General features: G+C 45.0%; 1 protein-coding gene across 1 annotated transcript in view; it reads right to left on the bottom strand.

Annotated features, from left to right (window-relative positions):
• Positions 1–344: 344 nt before the first annotated feature.
• LOC126458288 (ubiquitin carboxyl-terminal hydrolase 7) overlaps positions 345–15,942 on the bottom strand; it is a 216,205-nt gene continuing 200,607 nt past the window's right edge. The window contains exons 22-23 of the mRNA XM_050095228.1: positions 13,277–13,373; positions 345–707 (exon numbers count right to left, since the gene is read on the bottom strand). Coding sequence (XP_049951185.1) covers positions 604–707; positions 13,277–13,373 — 201 coding nt within the window. The 3' untranslated portion in view covers positions 345–603. The remainder of the gene's footprint in view (positions 708–13,276; positions 13,374–15,942) is intronic.

The following is a 15,942-nucleotide window of genomic DNA, read 5'->3' as shown; positions in this document are numbered from 1 at the left end:
AAATCTTGTCACAAACTCTGGTAACCTCACAGAACATACTATTGTCTTTAAAAACAGATTACTTACAAACATTTTAACCGGATTATTCACAGGTGCTTTCTTCATTCTTCCACTGTAGCAAAACAGCAGACAGTCACATTCACCACAGTGCAGAACAATGAGGAACACGAACCACAGGGTTATAAAGGGGGAAAAATGACTTGTAAAAATGTTCTTACCGTAAAATTCGTATCTACAAGCAAGGAAAAATTTTAATTGGTGTATAATTTATTCATTAATCAACACAGCCGTGTCTTGAGTTATCGGGAAGCAGCATTCATAACGAATGAGGAATAGTCATTGGCAAAGAAATAACACAACAATTTTATTACCTGATCACACAACGCTGTACTTGTCACATCTGACAAAATGACACAGTTCGTTATTTTATCACTGTTGCTGCAGACACAGTTCACCACACCAATGTCACTGAATGTCTGTTCACAACACAATCCCACTCAGTCTTTCTGAGGTTTAAATACCTCTTCATTACAAATAAAGGTTGCTTTCTCTTGGAGTCCTTGCAACCAAATTACGTATGTACAAGAAACAGCCTAGGACTTCTCAGTTGTAGATTTTAATAGCCTTCTCCAGATAATTGTACCTAGATCGTTTGGGAGCTTTGTTTACATGCTCTAGCCCAAGCCAAGGCATTGGTGCAGTGTTTCCTGTCAAATAGAAAAGTCAATATTATAACTCCATTGCATAATGTAATACATACTATTTCCTTTGTAAAGGTGTGACTGGAAGACCATGGGTTCTCTCTCTCTCTCTCTCTCTCGCACGCGTACACACACACACACACACACACACACACACACACACACACACACACACACACACACACAGCAATTCCAGAGGAATGTCACATAATGTGTGAGGTGATTCGACATGTACTTAGCAAACTGTGTAGGCACTGCAGCAGAAAAAATAATGATGGAGCAGATTACTGATCCATCCTACAAGAGATGTTCAAAAAGTCCCCCACCCACCTCAATGCACTTGCCCATGTGTTGGGGGGCTGCATTTTGTTGCACATCAATCACCATATGTGGGATTTAATTGCAAGCAACAGCTAAAATGGTTCAAATGGCTCTAAGCACTATGGGAGTTAACATCAGAGGTCATCAGTATCCTAGACTTAGAACTACTTAAACCTAACTAACCTACGGACATCACACACATCCATGCCCGAGACGGGATTCGAACCTGCAACCGTAGCAGCAGCAACCTGTGCTAGCCAAGTGCAACATCAACTAGATAAATGATGACTAACTGACAACCTCAGCTGCCGACAGGTGTTGTCGATATACCTCGATGTGGACAGCTGAAAATGTGTGCCCCGACCACCCGGGATCTCCTGCTTACATGGCAGACGCTCTATCCATCTGAGCCACCGAGGACACAGATGAATAGCGTGACTGCAGGGTCTTATCCCTTGCACGCTTCCCATATCTTCTCGAAAGAACAAGTTACTGTCTTCGTATATATATCAACTAGATACTCAAAGTTGTCACATTTAGCAGCTTCATACTTTTTATATCCTCCTGCCTCCATCTTTCTTAGTGCACTGTGCTACCCGACAGTGAAGTGATTTATGATGGATTTACACCTTAATACAGGCAGGGCTCATGAATGAGTAACTACTCGCACTGTTGAAGAAAACTGTCTCAGCACTCACTTTACTTGGTGTAGGGCTGAAATGAAAATCCTGTGTGATGATGATGAAAAGTATTATACTTAGGGATGCCAATAAGTTGTTGATTGTGTGCTGGACCATGATGTCATCAGAATGTATGTTAGTTGACAACAGTTTATCAAGATCCTGGCACCAAGGGGAGTCAATATAATATTGCAAAAGAAATCATTTCATATTATATTCATCAACATACAATATAGTTTTATTATAACAAACTGTACTTAAATGGATTGTTACGTAAAAGAACACTATTGGCACTTCAATATGGCAGAATGTAAGCGCTGAATTGCAAAGTCAAACAGTCCTTCGGCATCAAACAGTCCTTCGGCATTAGTAGTTATGAAACCTGTCATTGCTTATCACAAGCTTTAAGGTGCAGATACAATTGCAAGCTGAGTAGCTCATGAGCCACTTGTTAGAATGCTCATTGTGAGCCAAGTGTGTTCATTCCTGGCTAACATAAATGACATTATGATGACATAACCATAACTGTTAACACTGATCAGTAAAGTGACACATGGGAACAGTGTTAGAAGGTTAGATCATATAACTAAATAAGACATATTGTATGAAAATGGGAAAAAAATTATTCATGGGACAAACTGAATAAGAGAATGGGTTGGATGACAGCATACATCTTGAGTCATAAAGGCATTGTTATCCTTTAAGACAAGACATACCAATAGGCACTTTTTAAAGCAAAAGTTAATGCTCATCTCTATTTACACTGCAGGTATGTCATTCTACCAAAGAACTGCAGCACAATTTGTGCAAAAGCAATAAATGTGACAAATTATGCTTACAAGAAACTCACAATTAGCTAAGTTGCCAGAAGTGTGAGGCTGCTGAAAGGTCACACTCTCAGCATGGAGATGCCCAAGTGAGTAGCATTTATCACATGGGTGAGAACATCAGATCATTTCTGGAGCACTCAACAATCTCATTATCATCTCCGTGTATAAATCACCAGACGCAGAGTTCTCCTTCAGCCCACCCAAGAACTCCCACATAAGAAGAGTTTAATTGTGATAGGAAACATTACTGGCCACAATCAAGCATGGGGCTACCTGCAAGGGGACAAAAATGGCAAAGCAGTGTTGTCTTGGGCAGAAGTCCACAATAATTCCCACATACACGACAGCACGCTTCCCGCCTCCTTTAACAGGCAATGTTGATATAAACCAGCCTTTCTGTTCGTGAGCGATTGCATCGTACAACAGTGCACAAAATCAGTATGTACAGAAATAAAACCACAAGGGGGTAGCCTTTACAGAGGCAGACAGCACTAAGTTCTCAGCTCTGCTGGACAAGAAGGTCAGCACAGTTGCACCAGTCACAAAAGAATATGAACACTTCACCGAATTAGTGAAATAACTGTTCTTCGCTGTCCAGAAAACGACCATTTTAGTGAACAGACTTTCTAGGCTGCATGAAGCATCCTCACTTCCCTCTTCCATGCTACGAAGGAGCATTAGAAGAAAATGATAACAGAACAGGAGCAGCAAGCAAGCACAGTAGTTGCTCAGTCACCTCACCTCAGCAACGACCCTTTCCAATGAACTCTCTTTCTAATGTGGAGCCAACCAAATTGCTCATCAGTTCCTGTTAAATGGAAAGCCAACCACAACCATAAAAATAAGAAAGGAAACTATCATCAAGCAGAAAAGCTACAAAACCAGTGAGCTGTGTCACATTTTCATTGTAGCTGAACTGTAACATGCCTGGGACAAAATTATGACGAGCAAATCAGCTGGCCTCTGTGATCTACGAATAGAGCAGGTACAGAACTTGCCCCTGCAGCCATGAGCTGGCTCCTATAACTGATGAACAATTGTGTCCAGTCCAGCAGAATACCAAAAATTTGGAGAAAAGCTAGTGTAATAGCTATCCCAAAGCCTGGCGAAGATAGGAATGGCACAAAGAACTACAGGCCGATCTCTCTCTTGTGCCCTCTTTACAATGTGCTAGAAAGATTATTCCTACAGAGGCTGATGGAGACTGATCCTCTCGTGATTCCACAACATGCCTGATTCAGAGAAGGAAAGAAGTCCACTTCCCAAATAGTGAAACTGACTCAGCAAGCAGAAGACAGCTTTGAAAGACAGGGAGTTACAGATGCAGGTTTACAGACCATTGCCATCTGCTTAGGAAGATCTACATCACAAAAGAATACATTTTCATCTGGACCAGAACCAAAGTTTTTTTTACAGAGCTCTGTGGAGAAAGGTGCAGGTGAAGGAGGATAGAAAAATGGACTGCCCCAAGGAAGCACACTGGCACCAGCTTTATTCCATATCTATACAAATGATCAGCCCCTACCAGAAGGAAGTCAAAGCTTTATTTACGCAGATGATCACACCATCAAATCACTTTGAAAGCATCAAGCTAAAGCACTCGCCTACTACATGAGGGATCAGCTGATGCCAAACACTTTTAAGACTCAGATATGTGCTTTTCACCTGAAGAACAATAAGACTATTAGTAGCCTACAAATTACCTTGAGAAGGAACTCCACTGGAACACTGCACAACCCCTAAATATCTTGTGGTCCTTTAGCACTGAACGCTGACTTATAAGAAACACTGCATAAATACCAAGTAGAAAGTGCGTGCAAAAACAATGTGGTGAGACCACAGAAACAACATGAGGTGTTTTTTTTTTTTTTTTGTGGGGTTTAAGGGCGCTCAACTACTGAGGTCATTAGCGCCCAGTCACAGTTGTTAGAGCACATGGAATCTAGTAAAACTCAAGGGGAGGGGGACACACCAGAAAGTCCTGACAAAGATGCAGATAAAGTAAGTAAAAAAGTTAGATGTCTTTGGACAAGCCAGTCAAAGTTATAAAACGCAGAACACGAGCAGCTGCTCGAGCGTCATCAGCTAAAATATCTGGTAAAGTAGATGGCAGGGACAGGACAACACGAGATTGACTAAAGCGGGGACACGACAATAAAACATGGCGCACTGTTAATACATGACCACAAGGGCACTGCGGGGCTGGGTCACCGGAGAGCAGGTAGCGGTGGCTAAACCGGCAATGCCCAATCCGCAACCTGGTCAGAAGGACCTCTTCTCGCCGAGATGGTCGGGAGGAGGTTGTCCAAGCAGTTGGGAGCGGTTTTACTGCCCGAAGCTTGTTTCCTTGGAGGGATGACCAAGCATCCAACCACGACGACACAAGCATCTTACAAACAACCCCACGAACGGCAGATGACGGGACACAATGGGACGCTGGCCGAGGCAGGAGGACTGCAGCATCTGCAGCCTCATTCCCAGGCACTCCTACATGTCCGGGAACCCATAGAAAGCTGGCAGGAGAACCATTATCAGCGAAAGAATGGAGGGACTGCTGGATCCGTTGAACCAAGGGATGGACCGGATAGGAAGCTCCAAGGCTCTGTAGAGCACTGAGTGAGTCAGAGCAGAGTACATACAACGAATGGCGGTGGCGACGGGCATACTGAACGGCCTGATGGAGAGCAAAAAGCTCGGCCGTAAAGCTGGAACATAGGTCGAGGAGCCGGTATTTAAAGGTGGCGGCCCCGACGACAAAGGCACAGCCGACACCATCGTCAGTTTTGGAGCCATCGGTGTAAATAAATGTGTGACCAGCAAGTCGAGCACGAAATTCGACAAACCGTGAGCAATACACTGCAGCCGGAGTATCCTCCTTTGGTAGTGAGCTGAGGTCGAGATAAATATGAACCGGAGCCTGGAGCCAAGGTGGTGTCGGGCTCTCACCCTCTCTGAAGGTGGTAGGGAGGGCAAAATCCAATTGTCGAAGCAGGCGACGGAAGCGGACTCTGGGGGGCAGCAGGGCAGACACATACAACCCGTACTGACGGTCGAGAGAATCGGCGAAGAAGGACTGATAAGAGGGATGGTCGGGCATTGACAACAGCCGGCAGGCATACCGACACAGCAGTACGTCGCGCCGGTAGGTCAATGGTAATTCGGCAGCTTCAGCATAAAGACTCTCGACAGGACTAGTGTAGAAGGCTCCGGTCGCAAGACGTAACCCCCGATGGTGGATGGAGTTGAGACGGCGTAAGAGGGATGGCCGAACAGACGACTAGTGTAGAAGGCTCCGGTCGCAAGACGTAACCCCCGATGGTGGATGGAGTTGAGACGGCGTAAAAGGGATGGCCGAACAGACGAGTAGACGAAGCTCCCATAATCCAGCTTCGATCGGACTATGGACCGATACAAGCGAAGCAGGACAGTGCGATCCGCTCCCCAAGATGAACCACTAAGAACTCTGAGGACATTAAGGGAACGTGTACAACGGGCCGCCAAATAAGAGACATGCAGAGAGCAACCAAGTTTCCTGTCCAATGTGAGCCCTAGAAACTTAGTTGTTTCCAGGAATGGGAGAACAACGGGACCGAGATGTAAGGATGGCGGAAGGAACGCTTTATATCGCCAAAAGTTGATACAAACCGTCTTCTGTTCAGAGAACCGGAAGCCATTTGCCACACTCCATGAGTATAGGCTGCCTAGACAACGCTGAAGGCAGTGCTCCAGGAGGCATGTTCTCTGGGCACTGCAGTAGATCGTGAAGTCATCGACAAAGAGAGAGCCTGAGACATTAGGTGGAATGCAATCCATAATTGGATTGATAGCGATGGCAAAAAGGGCTACGCTCAAGACGGAGCCCTGAGGCACTCCGTTCTACTGGAGGAAGACTTCGGACAATACGGAACCCACACGTACCCTAAACTTTCGGTCTGTTAAAAAGGAATCAATAAAAATGGGCAGGCAACCGCGTAGGCCCCACCTGTGCATAGTGCGGAGGATACCTCCTCTCCAACAGGTATCATAAGCCTTCTCCAAACCGAAGAACACGGCTACCGTTTGGCACCTTGGCAAAAAGTTGTTCATGATAAATGTCGACAAGGTCACAAGGTGGTCAACAGTGGAGCGGCGGCGACGAAAGCCACATTGGACATTGGTAAGTAGCCGTCGAGATTCAAGAAGCCAGACTAACCGAGCATTAACCATGCGCTCCATCACCTTACAGACACAGATTGTAAGAGAAATGGGGCGGTAACTAGAAGGAAGGTGTCTATCCTTCCCGGGTTTGGGTATAGGAACAACGACGGCGTCACGCCAACGCATGGGGACCTGACCTTCGGTCCAGACGCGATTGTAGGTACGAAGAAGGAAGTTTTTGCCCGCCGGAGAAAGGTGTGCCAGCATCTGAACGTGAATGGCATCTGGCCCCGGAGCAGAGGACTGGGACAGTGCAAGCGCACGTTCGAATTCCCGCATAGTAAAGGGGGCATTATAAGTTTCCAGATTCAGCAAATGGAAGGAAGGTCGCCGAGCCTCTTCTGCCTCTTTCCTGGGAAGGAAGGCAGGGTGGTAATGGGCGGAGCTTGAAACCTCCGCGAAAAACCGGCCGAAGGCGTTGGAGACAGCCACAGGATCAACAAGGACCTCATTACCTGAGGTCAGGCCAGGTACCGAGGAGTGGGCCTTAATGCCCGACAGCCGGCGCAGACCACCCCAAATGACAGAAGAGGGAGTAAAACTGTTAAAGGAGCTGGTGAAAGAGGCCCAACAAGCTTTTCTGCTGTCTTTGATGACTCTACGGCATTGCGCTCGGAGTCGTTTGTATCCAATACAATTCGCCAACGTAGGATGGCGGCGAAAGGTGTGTAAAGCATGTCGTGGAGGACGGATAGCGTCTCTACAAGCCTCATTCCACCAGGGGACGGAAACGCGACGTGAAGAAGAGGTAGTACGAGGAATGGAACATTCAGCAGCATTGATGATAACAGCCGTGAGGTATTCGACCTGACTGTCAGAACTGAGAAAATCGTGGTCTGGAAAGGTCGACAGGGAGGAGTAAAGTCCCCAGTCAGCTTTCGGTATGTTCCAGCTCGAAGGACGTGGGGATGGGGTGTGGTGCAGGAGACGAACGACACAGGAGAAGTGGTCGCTCGAATAGGTGTCAGAAAGGACATACCACTCGAACCGACGGGCAAGAGTGGTAGAACAGATTGAGAGGTCCAAGTGGGAGTAGGTATGAGTAGACTCCGAGAGGAAAGTCGGGGCGCCAGTATTGAGACAGATGAGATTGAGATGGTTGAAGACATCCGCCAAGAGTGAGCGTCTTTGACAGGATGCAGGAGAGCCCCAAAGGGGATGATGGGCATTGAAGTCTCCAAACAATAAAAACGGCGGAGGAAGCTGAACAATCAGGTGCATCATGTCAGCCCAACTAACTGCAGATGACGATGGAGTGTAGATGGTACAAACTGAAAAAGTAAAAGCAGAAAGAGTAATACGGACAGCTATTGCTTGGAGTGGGGTGGTCAATGGGATGGGATGGTAACAGACATCATCCCGAACGAGCAGCATGACCCCACCATGAGCTGAGATGCCGTCCACAGGGGGGAGGTCATACCGCTCCGAGGTATAGTGGGTAAAGGCAATACGGTCAGTCGGGCGCAACTTGGTTTCCTGGAGACCAAGGACGAGCGGACAGTGCAGGCGAAGGAGCAGTTGTAATTCCTCCCGATTAGATTGAATACCTCTTATGTTCCAATGTAACAAGGCCAACGCTAGTCAAAAAAGAGGGGGAACGAGACGGGGGAAGAGCTGGTCACCTCGACGGCCGCGGAGGGCCAGGTTTCGAGGGAACAACGCTACAACCGGCGGGAGGCGGATCCTGTTCCATTGAGTCATCACCAGCTGCGGCCGCTGTCCCGGGTTGTGTAGGAGGGGCATCATCATTTGCCGACGAGAGGCCAGCTGAGCGCCTGGCAGCAGAGCGTCCCGGCGAAACTGAGGACGGCCGGGAGCAGCGACTCACGGATGGAGCGTCAGATGAAATGCACCGGGATGGAGAGGGGGATAGAGACTACTTCTTGGAGGCCTTCTTGGAAGTCCGAGGAGGCACAGGGATGGTGGGCTGGACCCGAAGAAGGTCCTCACGCGCGGGGCCCGTTTTGGAACGCCGGACCTCAGAAGCTGGGGTCCGGAACGTTTCCCCGATGGACGCCTGAGAAGAGGATTGCTTCTCAGGCGGGGGAGGGGGGGGGGGGGGAAGGGTGGCCCCTGGGGCAGAGGGGGTGGGGGCCGCGGGGGAGGAGGATTTGGAAGGGAGGGATTTGGGAGGGGTAGACCCCGGATGGGGGGAGGAGGTGGAGGGGGGACAGGATAGGGGTGAGGATACCGTGGAAGGAGTGGACACAACTGAGGCAAACGAAGTGGTCAACGTCACGGGATAGAGGCGGTCATACTTCTTCCTGGCCTCAGAATGAGAGAGACGATCCAAAGTTTTGAGTTCTTGAATCTTCTTCTCCTTCTGATACGCGGGGCAGTCTAAGGATCTAGGTGAGTGGATGCCAGGACAATTAACGCACCGAGGTGGTGGGGTGCATGTATGTTCCTCACGAAGAGGACGTCCACTGTCGCCACAAAGGGGCTCAGCCTCACACCGTGACGACATGTGCCCAAAGTGCAAACACCGAAAACAGCGCATAGGAGACGGGACGGAAGGTCGCAAGTCGCACCGGTAGCACATCACCTTTACCTTCTCCGGGAGAACGTCCCCCTCGAAGGCGAGGATAAAGGCCCCGATGTCGATGAGACGGTCTTTGGGGCCGCGCTGGACTGCCCAGACGAAATGCACACCTCGGCGCTCCAGGTTGGCCCTGAGCTCCTCATCAGATTGCAGCAGGAGGTCCCGACGAAAAATAACCCCCTGTGTCCTATTCAGTGCCAGATGCGGGACAATGGACACTGGGATGTCCCCTAGTCGGTCGCACGCCTGGAGCGCCGCCGACTGTGCGGCGGAGGTGGTCTTTATAAGAACGGACCCCGAACGCATCTTACTGAGAGCCTCGATTTCCCTGAAGATGTCCTCGATGTGCTGAACAAAGAACATGGGCTTGGAGGTGGCGAACGTCCCCCCATCGGTTCGAGAACACACCAAATAGCGGGGGAAGTACTTCGCCCCAAGCCGGTGGGCCTGTCCCTCCTCCCAGGGAGTGGCCAAGGGGGAAAGGGCAGGAGAACCAGAGACAGTACCTTTCCTTTTGAAAGACTCGGCCGCAGAGCGACCTGATACGTGTTGACGTTTCATCTGCGAAACGTCCGCCCCGATACCACCCACTCTGACCAGGGCGTCTCCCCACGGGCGCCACCCAGCCTCAGCAAGGGCCACCTGGCAGGATGACCGTTGCCGGGAGTCCTGATGCCCCAAGGAGACGGGCACCTACTCCTTGGCCGACATGGGGAGGGTGCAGCTCAGGTATCAGCAGTACGATCCCTGTGTTGTCAGGGGGCTACAACCTAGAGGGTACATGACGACCCCACCACAACGGGCTGGCTACCGTGCTGGATTTCGGGTGCCATGGAAAGTCCATCATGATCGTAGGTGCAGATGGGGACGCACTATGGGCGTAACTTGTACAACCCATCAGGCGTTTAGGCCCAATTTGAGGAATAGTGGATATGGTGACAACGCCGTTACAGTGCTGGGTGCCAAGGTCTTAGTGCACTGAGGACCAGTGATACACCACGTAAGGTGTCCTTCCCCAAAAGGCTCGTACTTCTGTAGAATTTTGAAAAATGGAGGTCAAACCCCAAGGGGGACCATCACATGGAAGGCCGAAACGGTTGAAACTCCTTTTAGTCGCCTCTTACGACAGGCAGGAATACCTTGGGCCTATTCGTACCCCGGACCCGCAGGGGGACCCACGAGGGTTGTGGCCAGAGATAGTAAAAACACCCACATTAGCCTTGTGCTGGTCGGTAGCATAATATGCCTGCCCTGTGTGCATCACTCTTGCCATTCTAGAACTGTGGATGTAGCTCTTGATGAAACTTGGCTGTCCCAGGTTGTCTCCACACCACACCTCTGAAGAAAGCATACTGTCTTTCTGGAATATCACACTCGTACAAGTGAAGGATTTCGGCAGCTAGGGCCAATCCCACCTCCCTGTTCACACACCAGCCAGCAGAGCCCAAAACTTGACTTAAGGAAGTGCTTCCTGAAAACAACTGAGGTTCTTGTACAACCACCTAAGCAATCAAAGACTTCAGAAACGGCGCACCAGGAAGCAGCTCATCAAAGACTGGTAAGTACTGGATGCGAGAATTCCCCTGGACACACAGGAAACTGGGACACTTTAAAGACATTCAACAAACTTTGAAGCAATGTTACTATTTTAATTATTGTGGCACAAGTAATTAAGTCACTGTATAGCTACTTGATATACGATTGCTTCTGACATGAGAAATACATAATAACTGCCCAGAAAAGTTACCAGATAATTCCTACAAGTGTGTTTTATTATTGTTTTCAATATGGGTTGCAGCAGATCGTAACAACAATTTGATTTGCAATGATGAATAGAAGCCTCTTCCATGTGTCTCCAATCTTCTTGGTCTTCATCTACATGCACAGGTGTTGCATCTGCAACTGCATGATTTCTTATAACGTCTACCAATCTATCACTGGCTGACTACACACACTGGCCACTAGAATTTAATTTTCATTACATTCTAGATTGTTATCTAAGTTATTTGTTTCTTTCCCTTAATCCCCAAAAATTTATTTGCACTTTCATCATCCGCTGAATAGCCTTCAGGTTTTGGAATGGTTTCCACATTAGAAGTCCACACCCCACTGTCACAAGTTAAAACTGGTATGCATACGGTCGGTCGTCTTTCCATTTCAGGCATATTCGGAATTTTCAGAAATTCTGCTCGGTTTACCAAAAGTAACCCAGGGTATTTTTACTAGTCTGTTTAACTACTTTGATGTCCATCCTGCTGTCTTCAATTATCAATTGGTTCTATGTCTTTGTAATTAATTTGCACTATTTTCTTTCTGATCTGTGCCTTATACGTTACTTTAGTCTTGCACATATTTCTTTTTTTTCCCGATTTTAGGGACCTGAAAATTTGCTCTAGGGCTGCTGAGAATAGTTTTCGTGATATGAAATTTCATTGCCCGACTCTTACTTGATCGTATGTCTGTGCACAGTGCCAGTGCTTATCCCATCTTATGTACTTGCAACATATTGCTCTACTGGCTAAGTAACTTTGTTAAATAACTGTCCCTTTCATCTATGTCTACATAACCTTCATTTTCTAGGTAATGAAATTAACCTGGTGCACCTTCCCATTCTTAAATAAATTCTCAGCCTAAATTTCTGATTTTGTGCCCAATGAGGTGGTTTCTTTCTATGGTAAATTATCAGTTAACCGTGAGCAGATTATCCATGGCCTATTTCTCCCACTTTTTTTGCTGTTGAAAATCTTCCATTGATCCGGGAATGGTCGCAGGTGAGAGATAATCTCATGTTACAACATGCTGGATACTTTTCACTGTGTCCGCATTTAAAGAATAATTTTAAAAAGAGTACAAATATTAGAGATACTGTCACTGTGTACATACTTCTATGAGCCATAAGCTGTCTTATCCCTAGTGTTTCACAAAATACTATTGACTTTCTTTTTTAATGTGCAAATACATTCAGCCCAAGAAGTCTACCCGTGCATGGGTTCACGCAGCGTCAATGTAAATGGTGTTTTTTATTACAAACAAACCATTACAATTCAAATATTAAGGGTAAAACCTTTGTTGACAATATTTAACGACAACTGGATGAAGAATCCACTGCACATTTAGTGTGTACTCTTTTAATAACTTTAAAACGGTTATGTGGGCTTTCTTGACCCAGTATTTTCATGCGACACTTTTCATCCCGAAGGCTAACCTCCTTCCAAGGGTGTTGACAATTAAATGCAACAACAATTGAGATACTGATATGTTTTGTTAGAGAACCAATGCTTATTATGTGTGACAAACACATCTTCCTCATCCACTCACTTCACCATAATACAATGTCAGTTACTCTAATAATTCATAGTGGTTGCTAGATCCATAACTTCAAATACAATCAACTGATAAAGCACATTTATGACTTACAAGAAGAAAAACTAACAAATTAGAAGTTAGCTACAGTGTGCTGCATTCCATAAACAACAGATCTCATTCGTGCACATAGGTCATTAATGGTGAGTTCAAAATTCTATGTTTCTGAACTAAAAATAATACTCTGTGCTATCATCTCTAAGGCTTTACTGGGGAGATATTGAAACACTTTGTATTTTGGCCTATTGACTGCACGTTTTAACACTCTTCAAGAGGCTTTTCTACAAAAAAGTGCCTCTGATAACTAACTTGTGCACTCATATGTAACACTACTTTCAATACGAAACAGAGATCTGTAAGAGCAGTAGTGGCCAATGTAACAGTATGGAACTAGTGTATCATAATCACACTAACACTTGAGAAAATGAGATATGGTAAAATGACCTGCTATTCAGACAGAAGCCAAAGTATACAAGTTATTGCCATAAAACAAAATCATCTATCCATTCTCTTGGAATAACTCTCCTAATATTTCTAATTTCCATGCTAGGATTAAGTTTTAATTAAGATAACTGTATCAAGTAAATAATACATCATAAAGGCTTGTCTATGTTAAACAAAAACTATCTGAGCATAGCTCACCTTGGTTTGGATGACACCTGAAATCCTGCAAATTTATGCAGTAGTCTGGCTGTTCAATAAATGTTGGCCTCCCCATCACAACTAGTGCAAATTTAAACTGTAACAGAAAAACTTGTTTGTATATTCTCTCAATTCTTACAGTTGCAACTCAAAAGTTAATTATTTACTTTCATAAGCCATACATGAGACATTTGTTTCAATGGTAAAAAACAATAAAAACAACACAAAAATTAACAAGTGTTAAAAGCAAAATAGACTTCTCTCAACACAGAAAAAACAGTTTCCAGCTAATAACATAGTTCATGGTCAGATATTAATTATCATCATCTTAAGTCTTTGTCTTTAGAGTCACCATGCCCTTTTCTCTGGTGTTTCTGAAGATATTTTCAATTTTTTTGTGTAATTTGTATTTGGAATCAATCCAAATATTAGGTCTTTCATGCGATACACAGAGCCCAAAATGGTGTGTGTGTGTGTGTGTGTGTGTGTGTGTGTGTGTGTGTGTGTGTGTGTGTGAGAGAGAGAGAGAGAGAGAGAGAGAGAGAGAGAGAGAGAGAGAGGGGGGGGGATGGAGGGGGGAGGGGGGGGGGGGGGAATATTCCAGGTCCCACTACAAATAAAATATTTAAATGTAATGGTTTGTGTACTGATTTAATACAGCAGCACAGATCAGTCAGATGTGATACCAAGTTGAAAAATATTTACTGAAGTTGTAACAAAATATGAAGATTAATGTGTTTTCACCAGCATCTAAATAATGCTACCACACATCTGTAAAAACTGAAGACCTAAATACTAAACCAGGCTGCTATGAGGTCCCCAACATTCCAGCACATAAATTTACACTTTACACCTACTTTGGCTGTAACAACTAATAAAATGCATAGACTGCTGGTGACTGATATTCCATTAATCACTACAAGCAGTCTTTGTTTTGTTCCAAACTTTCGGACATTATAAAAATGAAATTATCTTTCAAAACACCAGATTGGAAGCCTTCATCAACTAAAATATTCTTGGCATAGGCAATAATAGATAAAAAACAACTATAATACAATTTTTGAGGTGGTGCACTTTGAGTAAAACCAATTTTCTCTTTCCTTTACTTCTCACACACATTTTACTGAAATTAAACAAAAAAAATTCTCGTTGCTAGTTATGCACAAATAAATTTGGGTTTTTAAGACAGCATTTACAAATTTTAAGAATTCTTTTTTTTTTTTTAATTGTGTGTGTGTGTGTGTGTGTGTGTGTGTGTGTGTGTGTGTGTGTGTGTGTGTGTGTGTGTGTGTTGGGGAGGGGAGGGGGAGGGGGGCAGCAGCATTGGTGGGTGGGTGCTCTTATGGTTTGGTGTTGTCTGGTACTTTTGAGGCCAGAGAACAATGTTCCATTGCAGAGAGCTGTGTATTCATTTATTATTTATTTTCTTTCTACTATGGCTTTTTGTACTTTATGGTTTGCTTCAATTATTAATTTTTGCAGGAAGCTGTTCCTGCATTTGGGAATTTTCAAGTTGGCTGTTCATGTCTGTTGGGCTGTGTTTCATGTCCATAAGGTGTTCAGAAATGTGGAATGGTAAGTGTAACTTTATAATGCTCTTCTGTGTTCTGTGTATTTGGTATTAAAGCTTTTGCTTGTCTGCCCTATATAAATTGATTTGCAGTCCTGGCTTGTCAGTTGGTAAATACCAGATGTGTTGTGTTTGTCTATATTTGTATAGGATGCGTGAGTTTTCTTTGTATTGAGTTATTTGTTCTGTAGTCTCTTTGAACTATTCTGTGTAGGCTGCTTTGTTATGGTAAGTGATTGTCTACCATTTGCTTTTTGTCAGTGTTTCTTGTTTATGTGCACCTGTGTGCTTGCATTGTGTGTGTCTGTGTTTGTAAGTTGTTGTTGAGCTGTTTCTTATTGTGTGCTAGTGTCCCTTTATTTTTGTTTTGATTTCGTGATTCAGTTTCTCTATGTTGTTTGTATCACATCCATTCTCTACAGCTGTTTGTTTGTTTATCTGGAATTCATTTTTTCTAGTTTCTGCATTTGTTGTTGTTTTGTTCAGTTTGTGCAGCATATATTGAAAACCAGTTAATTTGTGGGCAGTCAAATGAGACAGCATTTGCGTATGGCTGTGCTGGTCGTGGTGACTTCCCTGAATATGGAGAATTGGTGTTGGTATTTCTTTGAGTGTGTATTGCGAGGTCAAGGAAATTTAAAATTTTCTCTTATCTGTTTCTGTGGTAAATTTTATTTTGGGGCGAATTGTGTTTATGTCATAGTGGAGTTGTTGGATGTGACTGAGTATTTCACCTAGAATGCATGTGATGTCATCTATATAGCAATATCAATATACTAACTTGTATTGTTTGGGTATTACTATGTTTCAAATATTTTGTTTTCATTGTGGTTCAAATGGCTCTGAGAACTATGGGACTTAACTTCTAAGGTCATCAGTTCCCTAGCACTTAGAACTACTTAAACCTAACTAACACACACATCCATGCCCAAGGCAGGATTCGAGCCTGTGACCGTAGCGGTCGCGGTTTTCAATGTGATTGATGAAGATTGTAGCTTAGAGTCCACTGACTGGTGACCCCATGGGAAGCCAATCTTGTTGTGAGTAGGAATGGTTGTCAGATGAGAAATAGTTTTGCTCTGTGATTAGTTTAAGA

This window comes from Schistocerca serialis, chromosome 2 (assembly GCF_023864345.2).
Source record: "Schistocerca serialis cubense isolate TAMUIC-IGC-003099 chromosome 2, iqSchSeri2.2, whole genome shotgun sequence".
Lineage (NCBI taxonomy): Eukaryota > Metazoa > Arthropoda > Insecta > Orthoptera > Acrididae > Schistocerca > Schistocerca serialis.
The sequence above is the reverse complement of the archived record's forward strand: the minus strand, read 5'-3'. Positions and strand labels throughout refer to the sequence as shown.